At 44.4% G+C, this 19,467-nt stretch overlaps 2 protein-coding genes across 2 annotated transcripts in view; both read right to left on the bottom strand.

Annotated features, from left to right (window-relative positions):
- LOC119383109 (pyrroline-5-carboxylate reductase 3) overlaps positions 1 to 19,467 on the bottom strand; it is a 600,945-nt gene that overhangs the window by 354,791 nt on the left and 226,687 nt on the right. The window lies entirely within an intron of this gene.
- Positions 2,542 to 12,599, bottom strand: LOC119383113 (retinoic acid receptor RXR-alpha-B). The gene is made up of 2 exons (XM_037651115.2): positions 4,486 to 12,599; positions 2,542 to 4,423 (listed from the first exon to the last, which is right to left on the bottom strand). The coding sequence occupies exon 1, from the start codon at positions 12,404 to 12,406 to the stop codon at positions 11,150 to 11,152; it is 1,257 nt and encodes a 418-aa protein (XP_037507043.1). The 5' UTR covers positions 12,407 to 12,599; the 3' UTR covers positions 2,542 to 4,423; positions 4,486 to 11,149.

The raw sequence follows: 19,467 nt of genomic DNA, 5'->3' as shown, positions 1-19,467 counted from the left end.
TTTTCCTGTTCAAATATGCGTGGAACGCACAAATGTTCTCTTTCAACAACTTCCAAACAGACTTGAATGAAACCTTTTTTTTTTATTTTTAAAGACAAAGCTAAGTTATACTGAGCATAGGAAGCAGGATGTGTACTTTTTACAACCTTGCAGTTCTTACAAAACTTTTCTTTACTTCGAATGCGTTTTAGAAAAGTTTATTCATGTACTATTGCCATTCTGTAAACTGCATCTATCTCGGCATCTTCGGTGAACAGGTTTATATACGATTCTAGAAAACTAAATTCTTGCATTGCCATATTTACTCAATTGTATAACGCGACCACGATTGTAACGCGAGAAGTGCATCCTGGAAGAAAAAATAGTTACTTCGGTATTCGATTCTAACGCAAGGGTCAACTTTGGGTCGCAAAAATCTGGAAAAAAAGCTTGCGTTACATTCAAGTAAATACGGTATTTGGAAGGGTTTAGCAATATATCTACACTCAAATCATTGGTACATTTGAGAGCAATGTGTGATGCTTTTGCTCGCTTTACATTGTTACAAGTTATGGAGCGGTGAACTTGCTGCTTCAGATACTCCAAGTTTTGCAATTTTCAACAAACAAACGAAAAAATGGACTCAAGTGAAATAGCTGCACCATACAGTCAGTATGTTCAAACTTTTTCGTTTAAGAGCAACTGAATTAACAAAAATCAGTGCAGAGGATGCCTGACAAAAATGGCGTCGTAATCCGCATGTATTTGAATAGGCGCTACCAAGGTAAACCTTCCTTTCAGGCAGTGGTGTCGTTATAGTTAGGCCCAAGTTGGATGCAGTTGCGCATTCAGTAGACAGTGGATGACGTCTTGCTTGGAAATGGTGTCAACGCTGCTGTCTGCAAACACCTCCATGACAGCTCTTCCTTCTAAAAAACTATGCTCTAGCCTGGCTTCCCAACAGCCTCTTTGTGAGCATAACGGCCCACAAAAAAAAGGTGTCATTCGAGGGTATTTTAATGGTAGAAGTCATCACAACTGAACACCGGTTTGCCTACTACAAGGGCTAACTAGAGGCACGGGCAGCGATCGCACGTCGTAGTCTTCCTCTTCTCTCTTAGTCGAGCCCTATGTCCACTGGCTTGATTATAGTCACTCCCAGGCAATAAGGGAGCCATCATGGCGACCTAAGGGCAAGAGCACACATGGGGATCGTGGTACTGCTTGAGCCAAGAAACGTGCAGAATTTCTTTTCCACGACGACGCTCGTCCGAAGACACGTCAAGCGGCTCCACGAGGTAGCTGACTGCAGACGTTTGTTGAAGTACCCGATAAGGGCTGTGGTACTTCGAAGATAGCTTGTGGGAAAGTCCCGGAGGAGTAGATGGAACCCACAACCATACCAGTGTGCCAGGAGCAAAGCATGTAGCAGTAGTATAGATTCATCGTGGCGATGTTTCTGGCGGCTTTGGTCGTGCAATGTGAACGAACGAGCAAGCTGGCGACATTCTTCGGCATATGCAGCTGCTCGTGAAACAGTTGTGAACTCTGAAGAGTCGGGCCGGTAAGGAAGAATTGTGTCCATTGTGGATGAAGGTTCGTGTCCGTAAAGAAGAAAGAAAGGTGAGAATCCAGTGCTGCTTTGTGTTGCAGAGTGCCACACCAATTGGTGTGGTCAGATGAAGCGTACATGCCCAACATATTGCCAAGTGTGCGATTAAAACGCTCTGTCGTCCCGTTATCTTGGGGATGATATGCTGTGGTAGTGCGGTAGTAACCAACTTAATAGAGGCAACTTAATAGTAACCAACTTAAGAGAGGCACATTGAAGCAAGCAAGGAGCTTAGGCCCACTACCCCCTTGCCTCATAACTACGTGTTTAAATTATCAGACTTGAATTTGTAGCGTTAGCTACACTGGCCCTAGCCGAGCCAGTTTCGCACGCCTCCTCAAGAGCCGTGCTGTGCATGCGTGAGGATCAGTGATGTCATGCAGCTGGCACACTGGAGCCGGTACCTCCCGCGCACTCCGCCGCCGGTCTGCGCATTCCAGAGACAGTGACGTCGTAGCCATGGCAGACGCACTGGTGCTGGCGCGCGCGCAGCTATTCGCCTTCGCTGTGCAGTCGCCATCTGACACTGCACTGGAGCCGCTTGATAGCGCCTCTGACTGGCGTTAGCCAGTGTGGTATAGCCATGGAGAAGGAGAGCGCAAATGCTGCTCAACGGCGCAGAAGAGGGGAGAAGCTTAACTCATCGTTTTCTGAAGTAGTTGTCTGACAATTAGCGGTTGAGCGTAGGAAGAATGAACAGAAGGAGGTTAAACGTGCTGCGGAGACACAAAAAGCTAAGAATAATCAGCTGAACCTTTGCTAATGCTATGTATATCCTGGCATAGCCGAGCTAAGCCACTGCAACATTTTTTGTAGTCAAGACATAATGTTGCAGCATGTGCTTGAGAATCTAAAGTAACTTGGTGATCATTTACAAAAACAAGCATATTGCGCAACAAGGCTCTATTCTAGAGAAAAGCCAATGTCGCAATACCAAGAAATGCCAGCCGTGCTTTCGACCAGTTTATTGGTATCCACTCAAACAGTCCACAGTCGCTGCCATCACCGGCTGCCAGGAACACACAATCTAACAATTTTACAAACATTATTTCACGTACCTCCACGTTTCACCCGCTCTATACACTACAAGTGTCGGTCCACAAAGTAAGCATGTTTCACGAGGCAAAAATAATGGCTGAAACAACCAGAAAGAACGATTCACTCTTGCCAACAAACAAACAAAGCACCCTGGCAATGCTTTCAAAGACAGTTCGGCATTACTATATTAGATGACGTTTGTGGTATCTGCAGTCAGCATTAGGGCAAGTATGCTGCTGATGCTGCTCACACAAAAGTCTACGGCCCGCCACACTTGCAGTTCAACACACTAGCTGTCCAACAAAATACGTTAATTTAGGCGGTGCATACACAGAACAAAGAAAAGAAATAAGGACACATTCACGCGGGACAGCACATATTCAGTTGGTTCTCTTTTGTCATTGACACGTCACAGTCATTGTTAAAGATGAAGGTCTCATGCGGGTTAAGAATACACTGTTAACAGCTGTAAGGTGTGTCACACTGCTTAAGTTGGCTATAAATCGGCAGAACATCTGTCCATTAACAAACATGCTGCTGTCACAGACAGTAACAATCGCAAAAGGCAGCGCACAACAAACGCAAGCACCGGAAACACTGAGAAGGAATTGGTAGATGGATCACATGGACACCACATCAATCATCATTGAACCTCTCCCTCCAAAAGCAAGAACACCGGAATTGCACACTGAAGCAATATACAAGCTTGCAGATGCACCATGAAAAGCATGGTTAATTCCTCCACAGACAGAGTTATGCCTTCTAAGTCGAGAAGAAAGCACACTCCTTACTTATCTGTTCAGAGTGAGTTGATATAGTCACGGGGTTTGAGCAACACAGGGAGATGAATAGAAAGGAGGGCTTGAATCACCGGACACTTCGGTGAAATCTTTCAAGTTACCGGGTAGGTCTCAAATGTACACTTGGGTATAATTCAAGAAGACGGCAGTTTCTTGTACATAAGCAACTAGACACCATAAGCATGATCTATGTCACGTTTACCAGCATGTGCAATCCTGTAAATAAAAAATGCTCGCAAGTTTTCCACTGCTGGTCAGTTCAGCAGCCTCCTGCTTAATACTGGTGAACTTTCACAGGGTTCTTTCTCAAGCAACAAGATTGGCATTGCGATGCGACTATTACTGACATGCAGACATGAAGAGTTCACTTCCTCTGCCTGAAATTCACTTCTGATCAGAAAGTCAACAAGACCAAAGAATCACCAGTGACAGTACATCTACGTCTACGTAATACACTGTCAACAATTCAATTTATGCAAATTCTATGCGTGGACAAGAAACTGCTTCAAATATTTGCATGAAGAGGACCTTCACACATTTAAATTCCCTCAAACTAGAACATACTAATATGTCGAAAAAGAAAATAATTCCAAGCCGGAACCCATTGTCCATTTCTATTCAGATGTTGGGAAGAAAATGCGCACGACATGCACCTGCTCAGACACAATTTAAGCATTGGGAACATTTTATAAAGACTGACATACCGTCACACACTACATCAGAACAAATGGTTGGATCACATGGTATGACAAAAACGTCAACATTAAGATGCATCTGCGGCAGAATCCAAACTGCAAGACAAGTAAACAATGACGTACGCATGTTATCAAAGATCATAAGATCCACCACAAGCAAGAACCAGTGGCAGAGTTGAAGGCATTGAAGCACGGAAATCACGCTCACTCAAATGCAGGTTTTTTGCGTTCACTTCAGTGTAGGTTTACTTACTTGTGTCGACAAACTTTCTTATTCAAGGCAGAAAACTTGAGAAATGCTAAAAAGAAATTTGCAGCACAATGAAAGGTTGGACATCCTTTTTCCCTCATTATGCAGTACCTTTTTCTGGCTGTTAATGCATCATGTATCTTAATCGGCAATTATCTGCGCACACTTTGCTGTGTACTCCTTTCATTTCACTTTTTTTTTTCTTCTTCCCTCGAAAAGTACAGAAATCGATGTACAGGCTTACGCATGTCGAAAACGAACACGACTCCTAACGGCCATGTTGCGACAGGCAACATCACGCCATCCAGTAAAGCGAAGTACGAGTGGTTGCATCAGCTCCGTGCACTTTACAATGCTGCTTCGGCCTCTCGAAACACGAGCGACCTTTTTCTCCCAAAAAGGTCACGGCCATCAATCATCCATTTTATTACTGTAACATTGTCTTAGGCCTGCCCTATCAGAGCGAAAGGCCACTTTCTATTTTCTTTTTGTCAGGCCACGTCACTACCGACAGGCACGTGTAAAACACGCCACCATTTTTAGTCAGCCCCACCCGATGGCAAGATCGTCAAAGCGACAAAAAGGGACGCACAAAAGCCCACCTGCTGTTCCGACTTAAATGTCAAACAAGACGGAAGTAAAGCTGACAAACAGAAAGACCGACATTCAGCTCAAATGCTAATCAGCCATGGGCTATGAGTGCGCCAAGGAAAGCCAGTGAACCACAGCTGTCAGCAGATGTCAGCGCTTGCGTAGACAGCCCCAAGTGGGAAATTTTAAATATTATCGAGCACAGGCGGGGAAGCGGGCATGGCGAGGAACAATAGAAATACGTGCGTCACGTTCGGAGAAGGTGAGGACCCACGCAAGCTGGTAAAATATGCTACATGAAAATTTTGAATGAAAAGGGGAGTTGAACGAAGGGCCGCTTTTTGTTGGACACAAGCACACGAAGGCAATCGATAATGAAGCCATGTAAAGCATAATTATTATATGCAAATGGCCCGTGGCGGACAAAACATTTTGTCTAAACAACTCGTTTTGAAGGTACCCCAATTGAAATTAAACTGTACACAGGGGCTGCAATATTCATGTATATTTAAACAACACTACAGAGACCAGACAGGAATTGGGTGGCTTTACAGATTAGAACGCCACCAACTGACGGATAACAGCTTTGGTAGATAAGCAGTAATAGATAAGAGACTTTAATTTTGTCTTCTAAATAATTAGGAGGTTAGGGAGGTGCTTGTGCTGATGAGGGTCGTGTGGAATCTTTAGAAAGGCAAGAAGGCTCGTGAAGTGGGAATGACCAATATAACTTTCTAGAAGCAAAATAGCACAACTGTAAACAGACACAAAATACAGCAACATGTTTCTGGAGAAATCTACAAATGGCTACGCGAAAAAGTCTTCTAATAGAGTAAGCAAAACCACTCTCTTTGCTGTACAGCCGGGACAAAAGAAACGAAAGAGTAAAACACACAAGGGTTGACCTCAAAATTAGTTTTTTTGCAGTACGATTCCAAGAACAAGGATAGGTGACTTCAAAAATAGCATCAGTCAAGTCAGCACCTGACAAATGGCTCTCTCATACTTATCTGCGACTTTTCGGGGTATGAAACCTTTCACTCAATGCTGAAAACAAAGTATTCATTTGGCGACAATTCATGTGTCTATCCTCCATGACCAACATTTACGCATCGTTTTCCACTGCCATAGAATACAGCTGCATGTGATCATGAAAACACCTGGCACACATGTTTCCTGGCTTTTACGCTCCAAAACCAACCAACTCGGTACAGCATTGTATGCCTTCACTCGAATCCTGCATACAGAGGCACAGTGACTATGAATCTCATGACGGACCCAACGTTTCATACCGTAAGGAACAAATGCAACATAAACTGTTAACAGCCCGTTTTGCTCCAGACGCGGTGAGTGGTGATAAAGGGAACGGTGTGTTCATGAACAGAACAGGCTGAAATTTAACAGCTATGAGCTAGTAGTTCATTCAGGCAGCGTTCTGAAGCAGAAATATACGGGCAGCAGCCTTTCCGACCACGAAAAAAGACACCGTGATCTTAGAACGATGTGCTGATCTTCAGGCTCTGCTATTTCAAATTTTCTACTAGTGTGCCACGTCTAAAGGTAAATCATGGTTAACGGAGCTCTCCGTGCGAGGTGTATTCCGAGGAAAAGCATTTTTGAAAACGTTTGCCATCTCTTCCCTTCCCTTACTGTCGCCTGCAAGATTTTTATGAGCTGGCAAGCATGGCTTGCGTGCTACCAGTGCCGAAAGTGCTGAGGTCACTGGAAACGTAGTCCATAGTGCCTGAAATTGAGAAGAGCGATCCGCTTTCACACGTGGGTTGCGATAGGGGTGGACCCTCTGCAATTTCAATTCTACTATTACAATGACAATCTTGTGCAGAATTCCTGCAGTAACACAGCAATTCCAAGCCACAGGCTCATGCCACAAAACGTGGTCATGTTTCTTTTTTTTTCCTTTCTATTCCACCATTTGTATAAACTTCAATGCTCAACAGTCGGTCTGCAGAACGAACATTCTTGGCCTCTAATAAAATTTTCCCTTTTGTACATGTGAGTTCACAAAAAAAAAAGCTTTTGGAATGGTACAACTCAAGCACCGTAATTTCTGGTACCTAAGCATGTGTTATAAATGTGAGAGGGAAACTGAACAACAGGGCATACGCACTCCACCTTATCTTCTGAACACAGGCTGCATCTGAATCTCCTAAAGAGGCGACAATATGTTTCAAGCTTTTCACAGTTTTTGACATTCAGAACTCTGCGGACATGTGTACACATACACTTTTGTCAAATAAAGAGCAGCTGCGGTAGCCCGACTTAAAAACAGTTTTCTTCAGTTCTTTTCCTCACAACACACAATGTTGAGCAGCTGAATTTAGCAATAACAAGCACGGGATCAAGTGCAAGCCAGTGACAATGACAGAAACGAGTGGAGTGGAGGCAGGTCACAAATAAAATAATGTATCCCGCATATTCAGAACGCTTTACCGCTGTCTTCGGTTATTTATCGGAAAAGCCTCTTGGTGTATGATACAGCCACGGTAAATTAGTACTGAATGACTCAAATGAGCAAACGACGCTTCAACCTCCAAGCAATCCTCGAAAAGCATTGTCTTAGCAACAATGTATGCTGTCACAAGAAGCCCTCGATGTAAAAGGGTCCAGCTCACAGGTGCAAGCCTCAAATAAAATTAAATTACCTGCATCTCAACAAATAATGTCAGCTGATTCCCACTGCAGTCAATACATAAAAGGCATATTTCTTTCGGTTTGAACACAAGCAGTAAGTCGGTTATACAGCAGGTAAAGAAAATATGATGGATGAAACCTTGCCCATTCTTGCACACATGCATAGGTCTCCTTTATTTCCATTAGATTCGCGTGACTTAGACCCGAGAATGCTGTAATTTTGTCGCTTAGCACGAATGTCAAGACAATCGAATTGTTCTTCCTGACCTGCACAATATTGCCGTACAAAGTACGCTCTCACATTAATACTAAAGGGCTCTTTAATGTAGAGCAAGTAAAAGAACTCTTGTGATGCTCTATGACCATTACAATAACGAATGATAACACTGCTACTTAAACCTGACTGCTGTCAATGAAATGTAGCTCCACCACAAGGAGCCTCGGAAACAGCAGGGTGCAGTAAGAAAGCAGTAAAAAAAAACTGAGGCATCTTCACACTAGTGGTGTCAAGCCTGAAGGAAGAGCAGAGCTGGACGGCCTTCCTTGTTTCTCTTAATTTTTCTCCTTCTATCTTTCTCTGTTTTTTCTATCTCTTTTTTGTCTGTTTCTTTCTTTCTCTGTCTCGCTCTTTGTCGTTTTCTCTTCCTTTTCTTTCTATTTTTCTCTCTCTCTTCCTCTTTTTTTCCATCTTTTTCTGTCAGTTTCTTTCTCTCTCTCCATCTCTCGTTTTTCTTGCGTTTATCTGTTCTGCGCTTCCGTTTTCTTCAGAAGGCCCACGCACATTGCGCATCCATCAAGTCGACCTCAATGGGTGTGCTGGCCACAGGCCTCATTATCCACCAATTAATAGGCAATACATAAAAATGTACTAAACCTATCCTCATTTCTCAAACGTATGTCGCCAAAGCAAACTGTGTTTGTTTACGGTCAATCCTTAGATTTAGAGGAGGATGAACAGCGAGCTATTGCCATAGCACGGTATGGCGGTGTCGGCCTTACACCTGAGGGATTTCTGCCAGAGTAAACAGCTCCGCTGTTAAAATGCTCGCTTTCTTTGAGACGTGTACTGGTCATCTCAGAGACAGCAAAGCCAAGATTTAAAACATGTTTAAGATGTCATAAGCAAGTGCCCTAGGTAGCCACATGGGTAGAAGCACAAAAATTGCTTACAGAAGGCAACTGTGTTGTTGCCAAACGTACAGTGCTCATGTTTTTTAGATAAGATCCTAATATATGTCCAAACAAGCACAATATCAACAACAGGCAACAAAACATACCTCCTTATGACATGCTACTTGAATTTCTCAAAGCAGTGCAATTTCGTAAACATAACCTCATAAAAAGGGAAAAAACTTGTCCACCAAACAATACCACAAAGGTAAATATAAAACCGATTCTCCATACGTAATTAAAATTGCATAATGCATGAAGGACGAGAACTGGGAGAGACGATACACACTGTGTGTATTTCCGTGCTTCAAGCTGTAGACTAATTTGGCTTTGTTATGTGCTTGGACTCTGAGTAACTTGGATGGTAGTCACCACAGCACAAGGGTTATAATACTGGGTTAGTTTCCTTTAGAGGGCCATGGTGTTGTAAGGTGGACAATCTTTCTCTTTTTTCATTTCACAAATATCCCACCGCTTTTACCAATTCTCGCAGAACTGAAGTGCCAAAAAAGCCTCAGTTTTGTACAGATAAAATAACAAGCAGATAACAAGTCCTAACAAGTCCATCTTTAACAATTGTAAAAGCATTTGCAGAAACACATTCATATGAAGGTGCCATGTCAACATGTTAAAAAAAAAGACAAATTTAACAATAATACAGCCAGACACAGCTCTGGCTTAAATTCTGAAGCTTCCGTAAACATGTTCCTCAGCTGCTTTCCGAACACAAGCAAAGCATGAACATATTTATGCTGTTCTGAGCAAGAAATTTTATATTACCTCATTACCAGTATCTTTTTAGAGCTCGCATTAAAAGCCTCCTTTTTTCCAAGAAAACTCATTCGCACTCAGCTCATGCACAGTTTGAATACTAATTAGCTTTGTCTAAATCAACCAAAAAATCTACGTAATCTACAAGCACAACACATTTAATTGGTGGAAAATGGCAGCTTTGCGCTTGATAGAATTGAATACTGAATTTAAAATCGTGAAACAATCTTCACTGCTACCACTAATAAGCTTTTCCTACACGTAAGGCAACTCACCTAAAAGCAGCACATCAGTTAAAAAGCCTGCAGGCATATTATGAGAGCTATCTCGCATTGTTAAATGCCTCAATGCTCGGTGAACAGCATACGAATGACAAGAGTTCTGGACGAGTGTCAAGGCCTGATGAACACTAAGGGCCAGTTATAACTTTGGAATTAGCAGCTTAACCGAGCTAAAGATATAGCTGTTCTTGAGTTGGTGCAAGTTTAATAGGCATTATTACGCTATTATGTCACCACAAAATGCACGTTCAGGCACGCTCAATGGTAGATGGCGACAATGCACAATTAAAAGGCGGCAGCAGCCTAGCAAGTTTGCATGCAAAGACAAATGTGCAACAAATGAACTTTCACACTGAACGTTAAATTTAGGTCAATGCAATTCCTCACTGCATTCTAAAGCATCGTGCTAGCCACTGTTTCGTTTCACTACAACAAAAAGTAAATTTCACTTTTCTGTGCATTCTACAAAGAGAGCAAAGGCCCATTAGTTACCGAAATATAAGAAACACAATGACATAAGGTCTTGAGTGCAATGCAGTGCAGACAGACGAAAAGAAAGGCTGGCTATCCTCTATGCATGATTCTGTTATGCCAGCATATGCTCCGAAATAGATGTTTACAACACAGAAAATTACCGATCTGCAGGAAAGGCGCTACAAACCTAAGTAACGTTTCATTTCATACTCTCACACCTTATCATGAAGCATACAAGTGGTTCGTAAGGAACCAACATATTAAATACAATCAAACATAGATACAGCACGTCCACCAACATGCAATGGACAATAATGGCAAAGGATCTGGAACACGATTCTCGGCAAGATGGCCAACAATGCTGTCCCCCATCAGTAAGGGTGGTGAAAGGGATGTGGCAAAGGAACCTGAAGAAGGTGCTCTTGTTAGAAGCTTGTGCAGCAGTAATCCTCTGTCACTCGGCACTAAAAACAACAAACAAGAAGCTCTGCCACACAAGCTCGTAGTAATCTGTGCCTCACACATTTAAAGCAAACCTTCAACAAGCTACAGTACGAGCTCAAGCGGGGATACCCAATGACTGTTGTTCACTCGCCCTCAAAAACAGCATTCAAGATGGCGTGGCGATTTACAAGAACGCTGCCATGTGTGGAGTAAAAAATGTATTCTAGCTGGCACACTGAGGTCGAAAGCATCGCACAAAGCATTTTTCCCGGTGACTCAAGTCTGCTAAAGTGACAACTGCAACAGCATTGGAGTTGCAGATTTATAATGTATCGATGGCGATGTCGCAGTTGCAAACCTTACGACTGCAGCAGCCCTTTCAAAATTGAGGGCTAGGGATCGGCGGGTGCCTGGAGCACGTTTTGCAGAAAGACGTCGATGGGAGTGTCTCCGATGAGCTTGAAGAAGAACAGGTGCTCGAGGCATTTGAGGCCAATGCTACGCAAGGCGGGCAGCCGCAGCAGCAGCTTACCAAAGCGGCCCGGCTGGTCCGGGTGGTGTCGTTTGCAGTGCTCCTCGAGGGCAGCGTACACCTTCTCACGGAGAGCCTCGACTATTTTGGTGCTCTTCAATCCCTTGGCGTCCGGATTGAAGAGCACCACGGCACGCAGGCAGCCGAGTTCAGTCTTGTCCATCTTCATATCGCGCATCTTGGCAACAAGCTCGGCCAGCACACGGTCGAAGATGTCCCCGACGCCCGCGCTGTGCGCGCTGTGCCGCTGCACTACCAGGCCCGTGGCGAGAACGATGCCGTCGCGCGCGTTCACGGAGCGGTGAGAGAAGGCGGCGATAAGCAGCTCGTTCCAGCCGGCTTTGAGCAGGGCCGTGCGATCTTCGACGGGTAGCTCCTCGAAGTGCGGAATCCGTCGCGCCCATTGCACCAGCTCGTGAAGCTGCCGGTCGGCCGCCTGACACATGCTGTTGACGGGATCGCGGCTGGACGCGTCGGCGGACGGCACGGACGACGACGACGCCGGCTGGTCGACTCGCATCTCGGCTTCGAGGATGCGGTCCAGCGGCATATCCGGAGAGCCGGGCCCTCCGATTCCGCCGACGCAAACGTTGCCGCCGCCTCCGCTGGTGCTCTCAACCTCGTTGTCGTTGCGGTCCTTGGCCCGCTGCCGCTCCTCTTGGACGGCCTCGCGCTTCATGCCGCACGCGAGGCATTTCTGGTAGCGGCAATACTGGCAGCGGTTGCGCTGCCTCTTGTCCACCACGCAGCGCCGTTCCTCTCGACAGGCGTACGTGAGGTCCTTGCGCACGGTGCGCTTGAAAAAGCCCTTGCAGCCTTCGCAACTGTAGACGCCGTAGTGCTTGCCTGATGCCCGATCGCCGCAGATGGAGCAGAGGTGCTTGGAGCCGCTCAGCGGATGGGTGGCCGGGAAGCGCGAGTCCCCTGCGGCGACGGGCGCCACGGAAGAAGGCCCGTTGCTGAGCGGTTGACCATCGGCGGGAGCGCGGTTCACTGACAGCGCCGTTCCCCCGTAGCCGCCCGACAGGTAGGACGACGGCTGCGTCAGTAGGCTGCTCGACACACCGTTGGACGCACCGCCATTGAGGTTCCGCGTTGTTGGCTCTTGGTAGGCCATGGATGGTCTTCTTGAGAGGGCTTCAGGCCCCCAGCATGCGAGCCGACCTTGCGTGCGGCAGATCGGACGCGCGATCTCGGACAGGCTGTCCTCGAGCGGCAGCAGGTGAATGTTCAGTGGGGCAACGGCACCCGAGCGAAGCCAGGGCAAGCGACCTGACGCGCTGCCGATACTTGGGCAGCAACGCAGCCAGTGTTGCCGGACGTGGTGCCGCGCAGGCAGATGCTAGCGGCGGCGCGATCGCGTCGCGCAGCTGATAGGCGGCCCGAGAAGCGCGCGCCAATTAGGGCTGCGTGTGACGCACTGATCGAGAGCAACGTCACGGTACGTTGTTTACGCGGTAACGTATGTACTACACGGCGGGAAACGAATCTCCGCATATTTGATGGTTGAGTCCGGTTCTCGGCAGCGCGTTTGACCTTGAAAACGTAAATCAAACAGCGGCGCGCCAAAACACCATTCTAGGACACACGGCCGCTGCCAGTTTCGTGTGAAGCAACTCATTGCAGCGAAGCTGTATATCGCTAGGCGAAACCACAATTCGTTCGTCCTACGTTCGCAAAAACTCCTAGTGCGTATGTGCCACAAAAATTATCCAAGCCATACTCCCAACTGCTCCACTAAAAACGAATAAGTCGTCCGCGGGTGAAACCGTACATGCCACAGAAATTGGGCAAATCACACTACTCACCACTGGTCCGCTATAAATGAAGAAGAGAACGCACGGGCGGGAAACGCCAATTACGAGTTCTGGACATCAGCAATTCAGAATTCAGCCTCCAGGATTAACCCAGTGATAAACACCGGGGCCGCTCAGTTCAGCTGTGCTGGTTACAAAGTGCTTGGGCGGTGATTTTTATTTCCGTGTCTGATAGATAAATTTACATTAACTCTCTCGACTTACACTTCACGTGTGCATGGAGCTATGTTTTGAGAATAAATATGTACGAACTACACAACTGCATATTTCATGCTGCGACAAGAAAACGAGCCATTTGCTCATTTGTTTATTGTGGACAAGAACCAACTGTGGGTATGCTTGGAGAGAGCGGCAGCTAGTCAACTCGTTTATTACTGGCTGCAGCCTATAAAAAACACAAGGAATAATCACAAGTACAGGACAAGCTATGTACCGTAATCTGTTAAAAGTGCAGCAAATTCACAAGTAGGAATATTTATTTATTTATTTATTTATTACTATTCTTATTTGTAAATACTGCCAATCCCAAAGGGATTATAGCAGGAGGGAATGTACAGTAGTTGAATACAAAATAGCACAAATTGTGACACGATGGCTACAACAAATAATTAGAAAAAAGTACAAAACAAGAGCGATTAGTAGCATGTGAATCTAAAGAAAACAGGCTCACATAGCGAAATAAAAACGTAGTGAAGGAAAAAAAAAAAGAAAAGAAAAACATTGTGAGACCAAGGTGCAAGTATTTTCACACAGTGGTGCTTCAGTGCAAGGCAACAAATGCATACTGTCGGACTTCAAGTACGGGCAAAGAAAAATAAGAGCAAAAAAATGCATTAAGAAAAAACAGGTGACAGGTGTAGTTTCGTACATGAATAAGATGGAAAAAAAAAACAACTATCTAACAGGGTTCAATGTTCGCTTTCAAGTGCAGTTAAGAACAGTGTTAGTGATGTGCTTTCTATGATATGTAGGGGAAGGTTATTCCATTCTCTTATGGTCAATGGAAAAAATGAATTTTTGAAGTAGGTGGTATCGAAGGTGTATTCAGTGAGCACTTGTGTACGGTTATGTCTGGTAGGGCATGTTTGTAAGCTAGTTATGAAGTTAGTGACATCAATATTTACTCTGTTATGTACAAGTAAGTACATAAATTTCAGTCTAGCTATTTGGCTCTGTGCTGAAGAGTGTCTATACGAGCAGTTTCCACCAACTCCGCAGGCGATTCACGTGGCCCATACCTGTTAAAAATGACCCTGATTGCCTTTCTTTGTACGCCTTCAAGTTTAGCGATGTCTTGTTTAGTAAAAGGAAACCATGTGATGGTTGCGTACTCCAGTATCGGTCTGACAAATACATTATAAGCCAACAGTTTGGGAATCTATCGGGGCTAATCAAAGGCGACGTCGGATGAAAAGGAATCGTCTGAGAGCGGTCGCTGTTATGTGGTTTATATGACTACTCCATCTAAGGTCCTCATTCATAGCTAACCCCAGGTATTTATGTTCAGTAATGGCGCTTAATTCCATGTTATTAATTTTATGCGGGAATAACGATTTATTCTTTTTTCTCAATATTATGAGTAGGGTTGATTTTTTCGCATTTAATGTCATTTGCCATTCGGAGCACCATTTCATAACAGTTTGTAAAGTGCAGTCAAGAGCTAGATGATCTTCATGTGTGTTACTTACCTTATAGATAATGCAGTCATGCAGGTAAGTCATCGATGAAGATTAAAAAAAAGAACCGGAGCCAAAACACAAGCCTGTGGAACACCTGATGTCACTTCGACAGTATCAGACGATTGACCGTCAATTTCAAGAAACAGTAAACAAAGAGAATATAATCAAAATATTAGCAACACTTGCATAAAGTGCTTTCTTCTGTTCATATTTGTGGTATATTTTGTCATGCGTAACATATTAAGTGTAAGAAATTTTGAGAATGCACTTGATTTACCCCTTTGAATGACAAAGCTTTGCCTCAATTTGATATTTAGGCATACATCACTACTCCCTTCTAACAAATTATTTAATCATGAGTAGGGTAGGCGGCCGGGCCAATTTTGTGCAGTCAAAAGTGCAGATATTGCGAGCAGAGTACCCGACAAATGCTCGTGCAACTATTCGTGTAAAGGGAGACATGTGCGTCAGCATGTGGTCAGTGCATCAGCTCGAAACGGAGATTATATGTCGCTCACATAATAGACGTGCTGCCTGTTGTTGTTCCAAGAGATCCCGTCTTTTATTAAATGCGAAGCATTTCTTAGCGAACCTCTGGCACTTTGAGCGTTTCTATCTACGTACCCTATCTATCTATCTATCTATCTATCTATCTAGCCGCCTACGTCTGGGTGCTCTCGTGATCGCCTCCTTAACCTGGTGTAGACCAAAATTAGCATGGGAGGGTAAGAGGACTTGACGAATATGACGGCGTGGTCATGGCATGATTAACGTGAAAATCCTGTCGCGTGCGTCGTCAAACCCTTTCCTCCAGACACGTGTGGCACATACCCGTTTACCACCGGCCGCGGTGTACGGGTATGCGCCACAGGTGATTGACAGTCTATATCTACCCAGGAACGGCGAGAACAGAGATTGGCAATTTAAATGCGAGAGCGTTAAGAAAAGCAGACATCGGCAGCGTTGACCCTACGAATGGAAAGAATAAAAATCAGGATCCTAGCAGGAATCGAACCTAAGCATTCTGCGTGGCAATCAGGTATTCTACCACAAAGCCACGCCAGGTCTACGAACTGGTTTGGAAAAACAGCCTATGCAGGCCTGATGTCGGTGCAACGTCAGTTGTGGTTGTGGTGCTGGGTATCTAATTTTACAAGAAAGCAATAAACACTACATATGTAGTCCTACAATGCAGGCGTCATATCAGATTAACGTCCGTGATTCCAGTGTTGGCTCCGCTTTTATAACAGTCTAATAAGCATTACATTTATATTCCTATGATTCCGCAAGCTATATTGAAGCATTGCTCGACCCTGGAGGAATACATTAACGAAAGTTTCGTATGATATTGACATCATCGCAGCGTACAGTGCACTTAGTCCGCCAGAACGACGCAGTGTCCTCTTCATTTCTTACGAGGCTGAGTGATGGCCTCATGCTGACCGAGGATGATTGCAGATTGATTGACAGCAGCTTTGTAGACTAGGCCACGTAGGTCACATACGTCCATGTAGCCTATGAATACGACAAGCGCCATCCACTGATGTTGGTCTACGTAGCCCTGTCCAGGCCTACCAGCCTCAACGGCCGAACCCTCACCAACGCGATGGGTGACTTCAGATTTCGACATGTCGCCGGCTCTACAGACAGACAATTTGTCGGCGAAATGACCGAGGCATCCACGATTTCTAACAGCTGTACTATAACTCGTACTTCACTACAAATAGACCATTCGCCACCGCAATCACGACCGGATCCGATAACAAGTCATGAGCAGCGTCTAGTGCTCAGTGATCACGGTGATGATGAGCTTGTTCAAGAACTGTTAGGAACCTCTTCAACACATGCACACGGGTTCGTGAAACGTGCGTGCTTTCTCCACGATAACGGACAGCTTACCGCTTCTGTTGTTCGTAATACCCACGTTGCCGTTGGCAGCGTTACCCAACTGTAAACAACTGGTTTATAACACATATGGGGCTCTTCGTCATATATGTGTGCGTATAAAATTGATACACATCTCTAGCATCATTTCGTATTGTTTCGCTCAGTAAAAAAAATTACGCCACAGTCACCTTCCCGCCGCATGCTTCGCATAACATCGACTCCCACGGTACGTGGGATCTGCCTAATTTTTTTATTTGTTGCCTTTCAGCGAATGTTGTCAATAGGGCTGCTGGTCTCGGGTATTTCCTGGCATTACTGCATATTATAACCTGAATATAAGAAGCACGGATATATTACACAAACAGAAGCATTGGTAGCGTCAATTTCTATTGGGAGGGCGCTGGTCTGTGTACCTCCATGTGCACGCATGCACAAGTGTTTGTGTATGTAACACCTACACATACAATGGTAGTAAAAAATGTTTTGAGGGTATGGGAGAATATTATTTTGGGGGCATTCTACCTTCTAAACTCTCCCCTAGGTACATCAATGAAGTTATTAAACTTTGCTTATTGATTTAGCCATGTAATGATTATATCCTAACAAATAACAGGATAATAAAGGAGACATTTTTTTCACAAATGCTACTTCATTAAACTATAATGAGATTCAATTTCAGTGCACATTGCCATGGCAAACACTACACTTCTAAAGCTCTCTTTTGTATATGGAACTAACATACAGTCATATATAATATACAGTCTTCATATATAGAACTAATATACAGTCATAACTTGCATTGAGAGAGAGAGAGAAATACTTTAATGCAAGAAAACTGAAAAGCAGAGAGGTCACCCAGAGGAGATTTGTCTCTGGCCAGCTAATGTTTATAGGCGAAAGGAAGAAAGCAAATGAAAGGGAGAGAGGGGAAGTGAGAAGGATGACAATGGTGTACCAAGTGAACTACAGTTGAACCCCTTCATAAGAGGCACTGATGTAAGAGACAACCGGGTATAAGAGACACCAGTGTGCCTACTATATCAAAAAAGGCATTGATCAGAAAAGGAGAATGTGGTACCCTGCTTATAAAAAAGACCCCTCATATGTATAAGGGGCAACAACTGCTCCCCAGTGCATCTCCTTTGTAAAGGGCTTCAACTGTATACACAGACATGCAACATGCGTATATAGAGCTTTCGCATACACCTCATCTATCCTCTTCACTACCTGCATTCCATGTTCATGGACATGACTTCTTAAGCAAATTACTAGGGGTGCGCGAATATTCGAAATTTCGAATATTTTTCGAATAGTGTTTGCTATTCGATTCGATTCGCAGTGGAATTTTACTATTCGAACTTCCGAAAAACAAATACAGTCAACGCCAGATTAAAAGTGACCCCTTCAGATTTTCAATATGCTTCATCTCATCACACTCTCGTATTGCGGCAAAGCTGCCTTTCAAGCTCCATTACGGTCGAACTTTGCCAAGACAGTCAACGTCCGACTGGAAGTGGTCCCTAGATTTTCAATATGCTTCACCTCATCACAGCCCGGTATTGCGGCAAAGCTGCCTTTCAAGTTCCGTTACGGTCGAACTTTGCCAAGACGCAGTCAACGTCCGATTGGAAGTGGTCCCTAGATTTTCGATATGCTTCACCTCATCGCATCCCGGTATTGCGGCAAAGCTGCATCTCATGCTCTGCTACGGTCGCAAATGTACTAACTCAAGAAACGCTGGTTCCAACATGGAGATGAAAGATGTGGCAGAGGTGGGGGCTCAATTAATACTGTTTTGGACCTGAAAAAGTCCAAAAAATCGGAAGCCGAAGCTTTTTAGCATCCAAAATTTCAGATGTTCTTATATATCGACGTCTACGAGGCAGATTTGGAACTCCGAACTTGAAGGGAAGCACACCCTTGTCCGCCACATCAGTTAGGCTTCCAGAGAAGTTGAAAGAGGAGGGGAGGCTGGGGAAATGGCATCTTTGCCTATCACGTGTAAAGTGTTGTCGGCAACACTTTGGTTGCACCAAATCATGTACATAAATAGAATTCGACCTCTACATTGCCTCATTCTTGATAAGACAACTATGAAACACCACCCTGCCAGTGCTTCAACAACCTAGCGAAAAGAAACACTTTCGTGTTGCTATCTCATAAGAATATGCTTAGCAATCCTCTCCAACTTCTTTTTCTGCAATTTCGCTTCGAAGTATTCGAAAAGTATTCTAGAAATATTCGAGAAATATTCGAAAAATATTCGATTCTATTCGCACTCACCCAAAATTTTGCTATTCGCACAGCTCTACAAATTACACAACAGCAAACTGCTCAGTGTCATTGAAAACTTGCGCCTTTGTCGCCCAGGTTGCCCTTTAGCCATACTCCAAGAGTGAGCAGTGGCTGGTGTGCAAGCAAAACAAAACAGCGTAGAGCAGATCACACACTGCGCGGCTGCTTAGGCCTAACTGCTTATAGCATGGCAATAATTTTTTTTTTTTGCATACAAAGTAGTGTGGACAAAGTTAATGCTATTGGTCTTTGGGAACCATTTAAAAAATATCTGAAGCACTGAAAGCCAGAATTCACATTTATAGTGGTGTTTTTGCCATATTTTCACCTAATGTCCCCGTTTGTAGACACCCATTTTTACAAGTGAAATTGAAATGTTCGTTGCAATGTTTTTTCTTTGCGCTTGTGGAACCAGGTTAAATAATGTTTTGCAAACTGCATCTCATTTTCTGGCCTACATTTTTGTTCAGTAGTAAAGAGGCTATGCCGCAATGCGCGGG

The sequence above is a fragment of the Rhipicephalus sanguineus genome, chromosome 2 (assembly GCF_013339695.2).
Source record: "Rhipicephalus sanguineus isolate Rsan-2018 chromosome 2, BIME_Rsan_1.4, whole genome shotgun sequence".
NCBI lineage: Eukaryota > Metazoa > Arthropoda > Arachnida > Ixodida > Ixodidae > Rhipicephalus > Rhipicephalus sanguineus.
This window is presented reverse-complemented; position numbering and strand designations above follow the sequence as displayed.

Excerpts from the sequence above, each read along its gene's own strand:
- LOC119383113 (XM_037651115.2), bottom strand. The coding sequence starts at position 12,406 with ATGGCCTACCAAGAGCCAACAACGCGGAACCTCAATGGCGGTGCGTCC.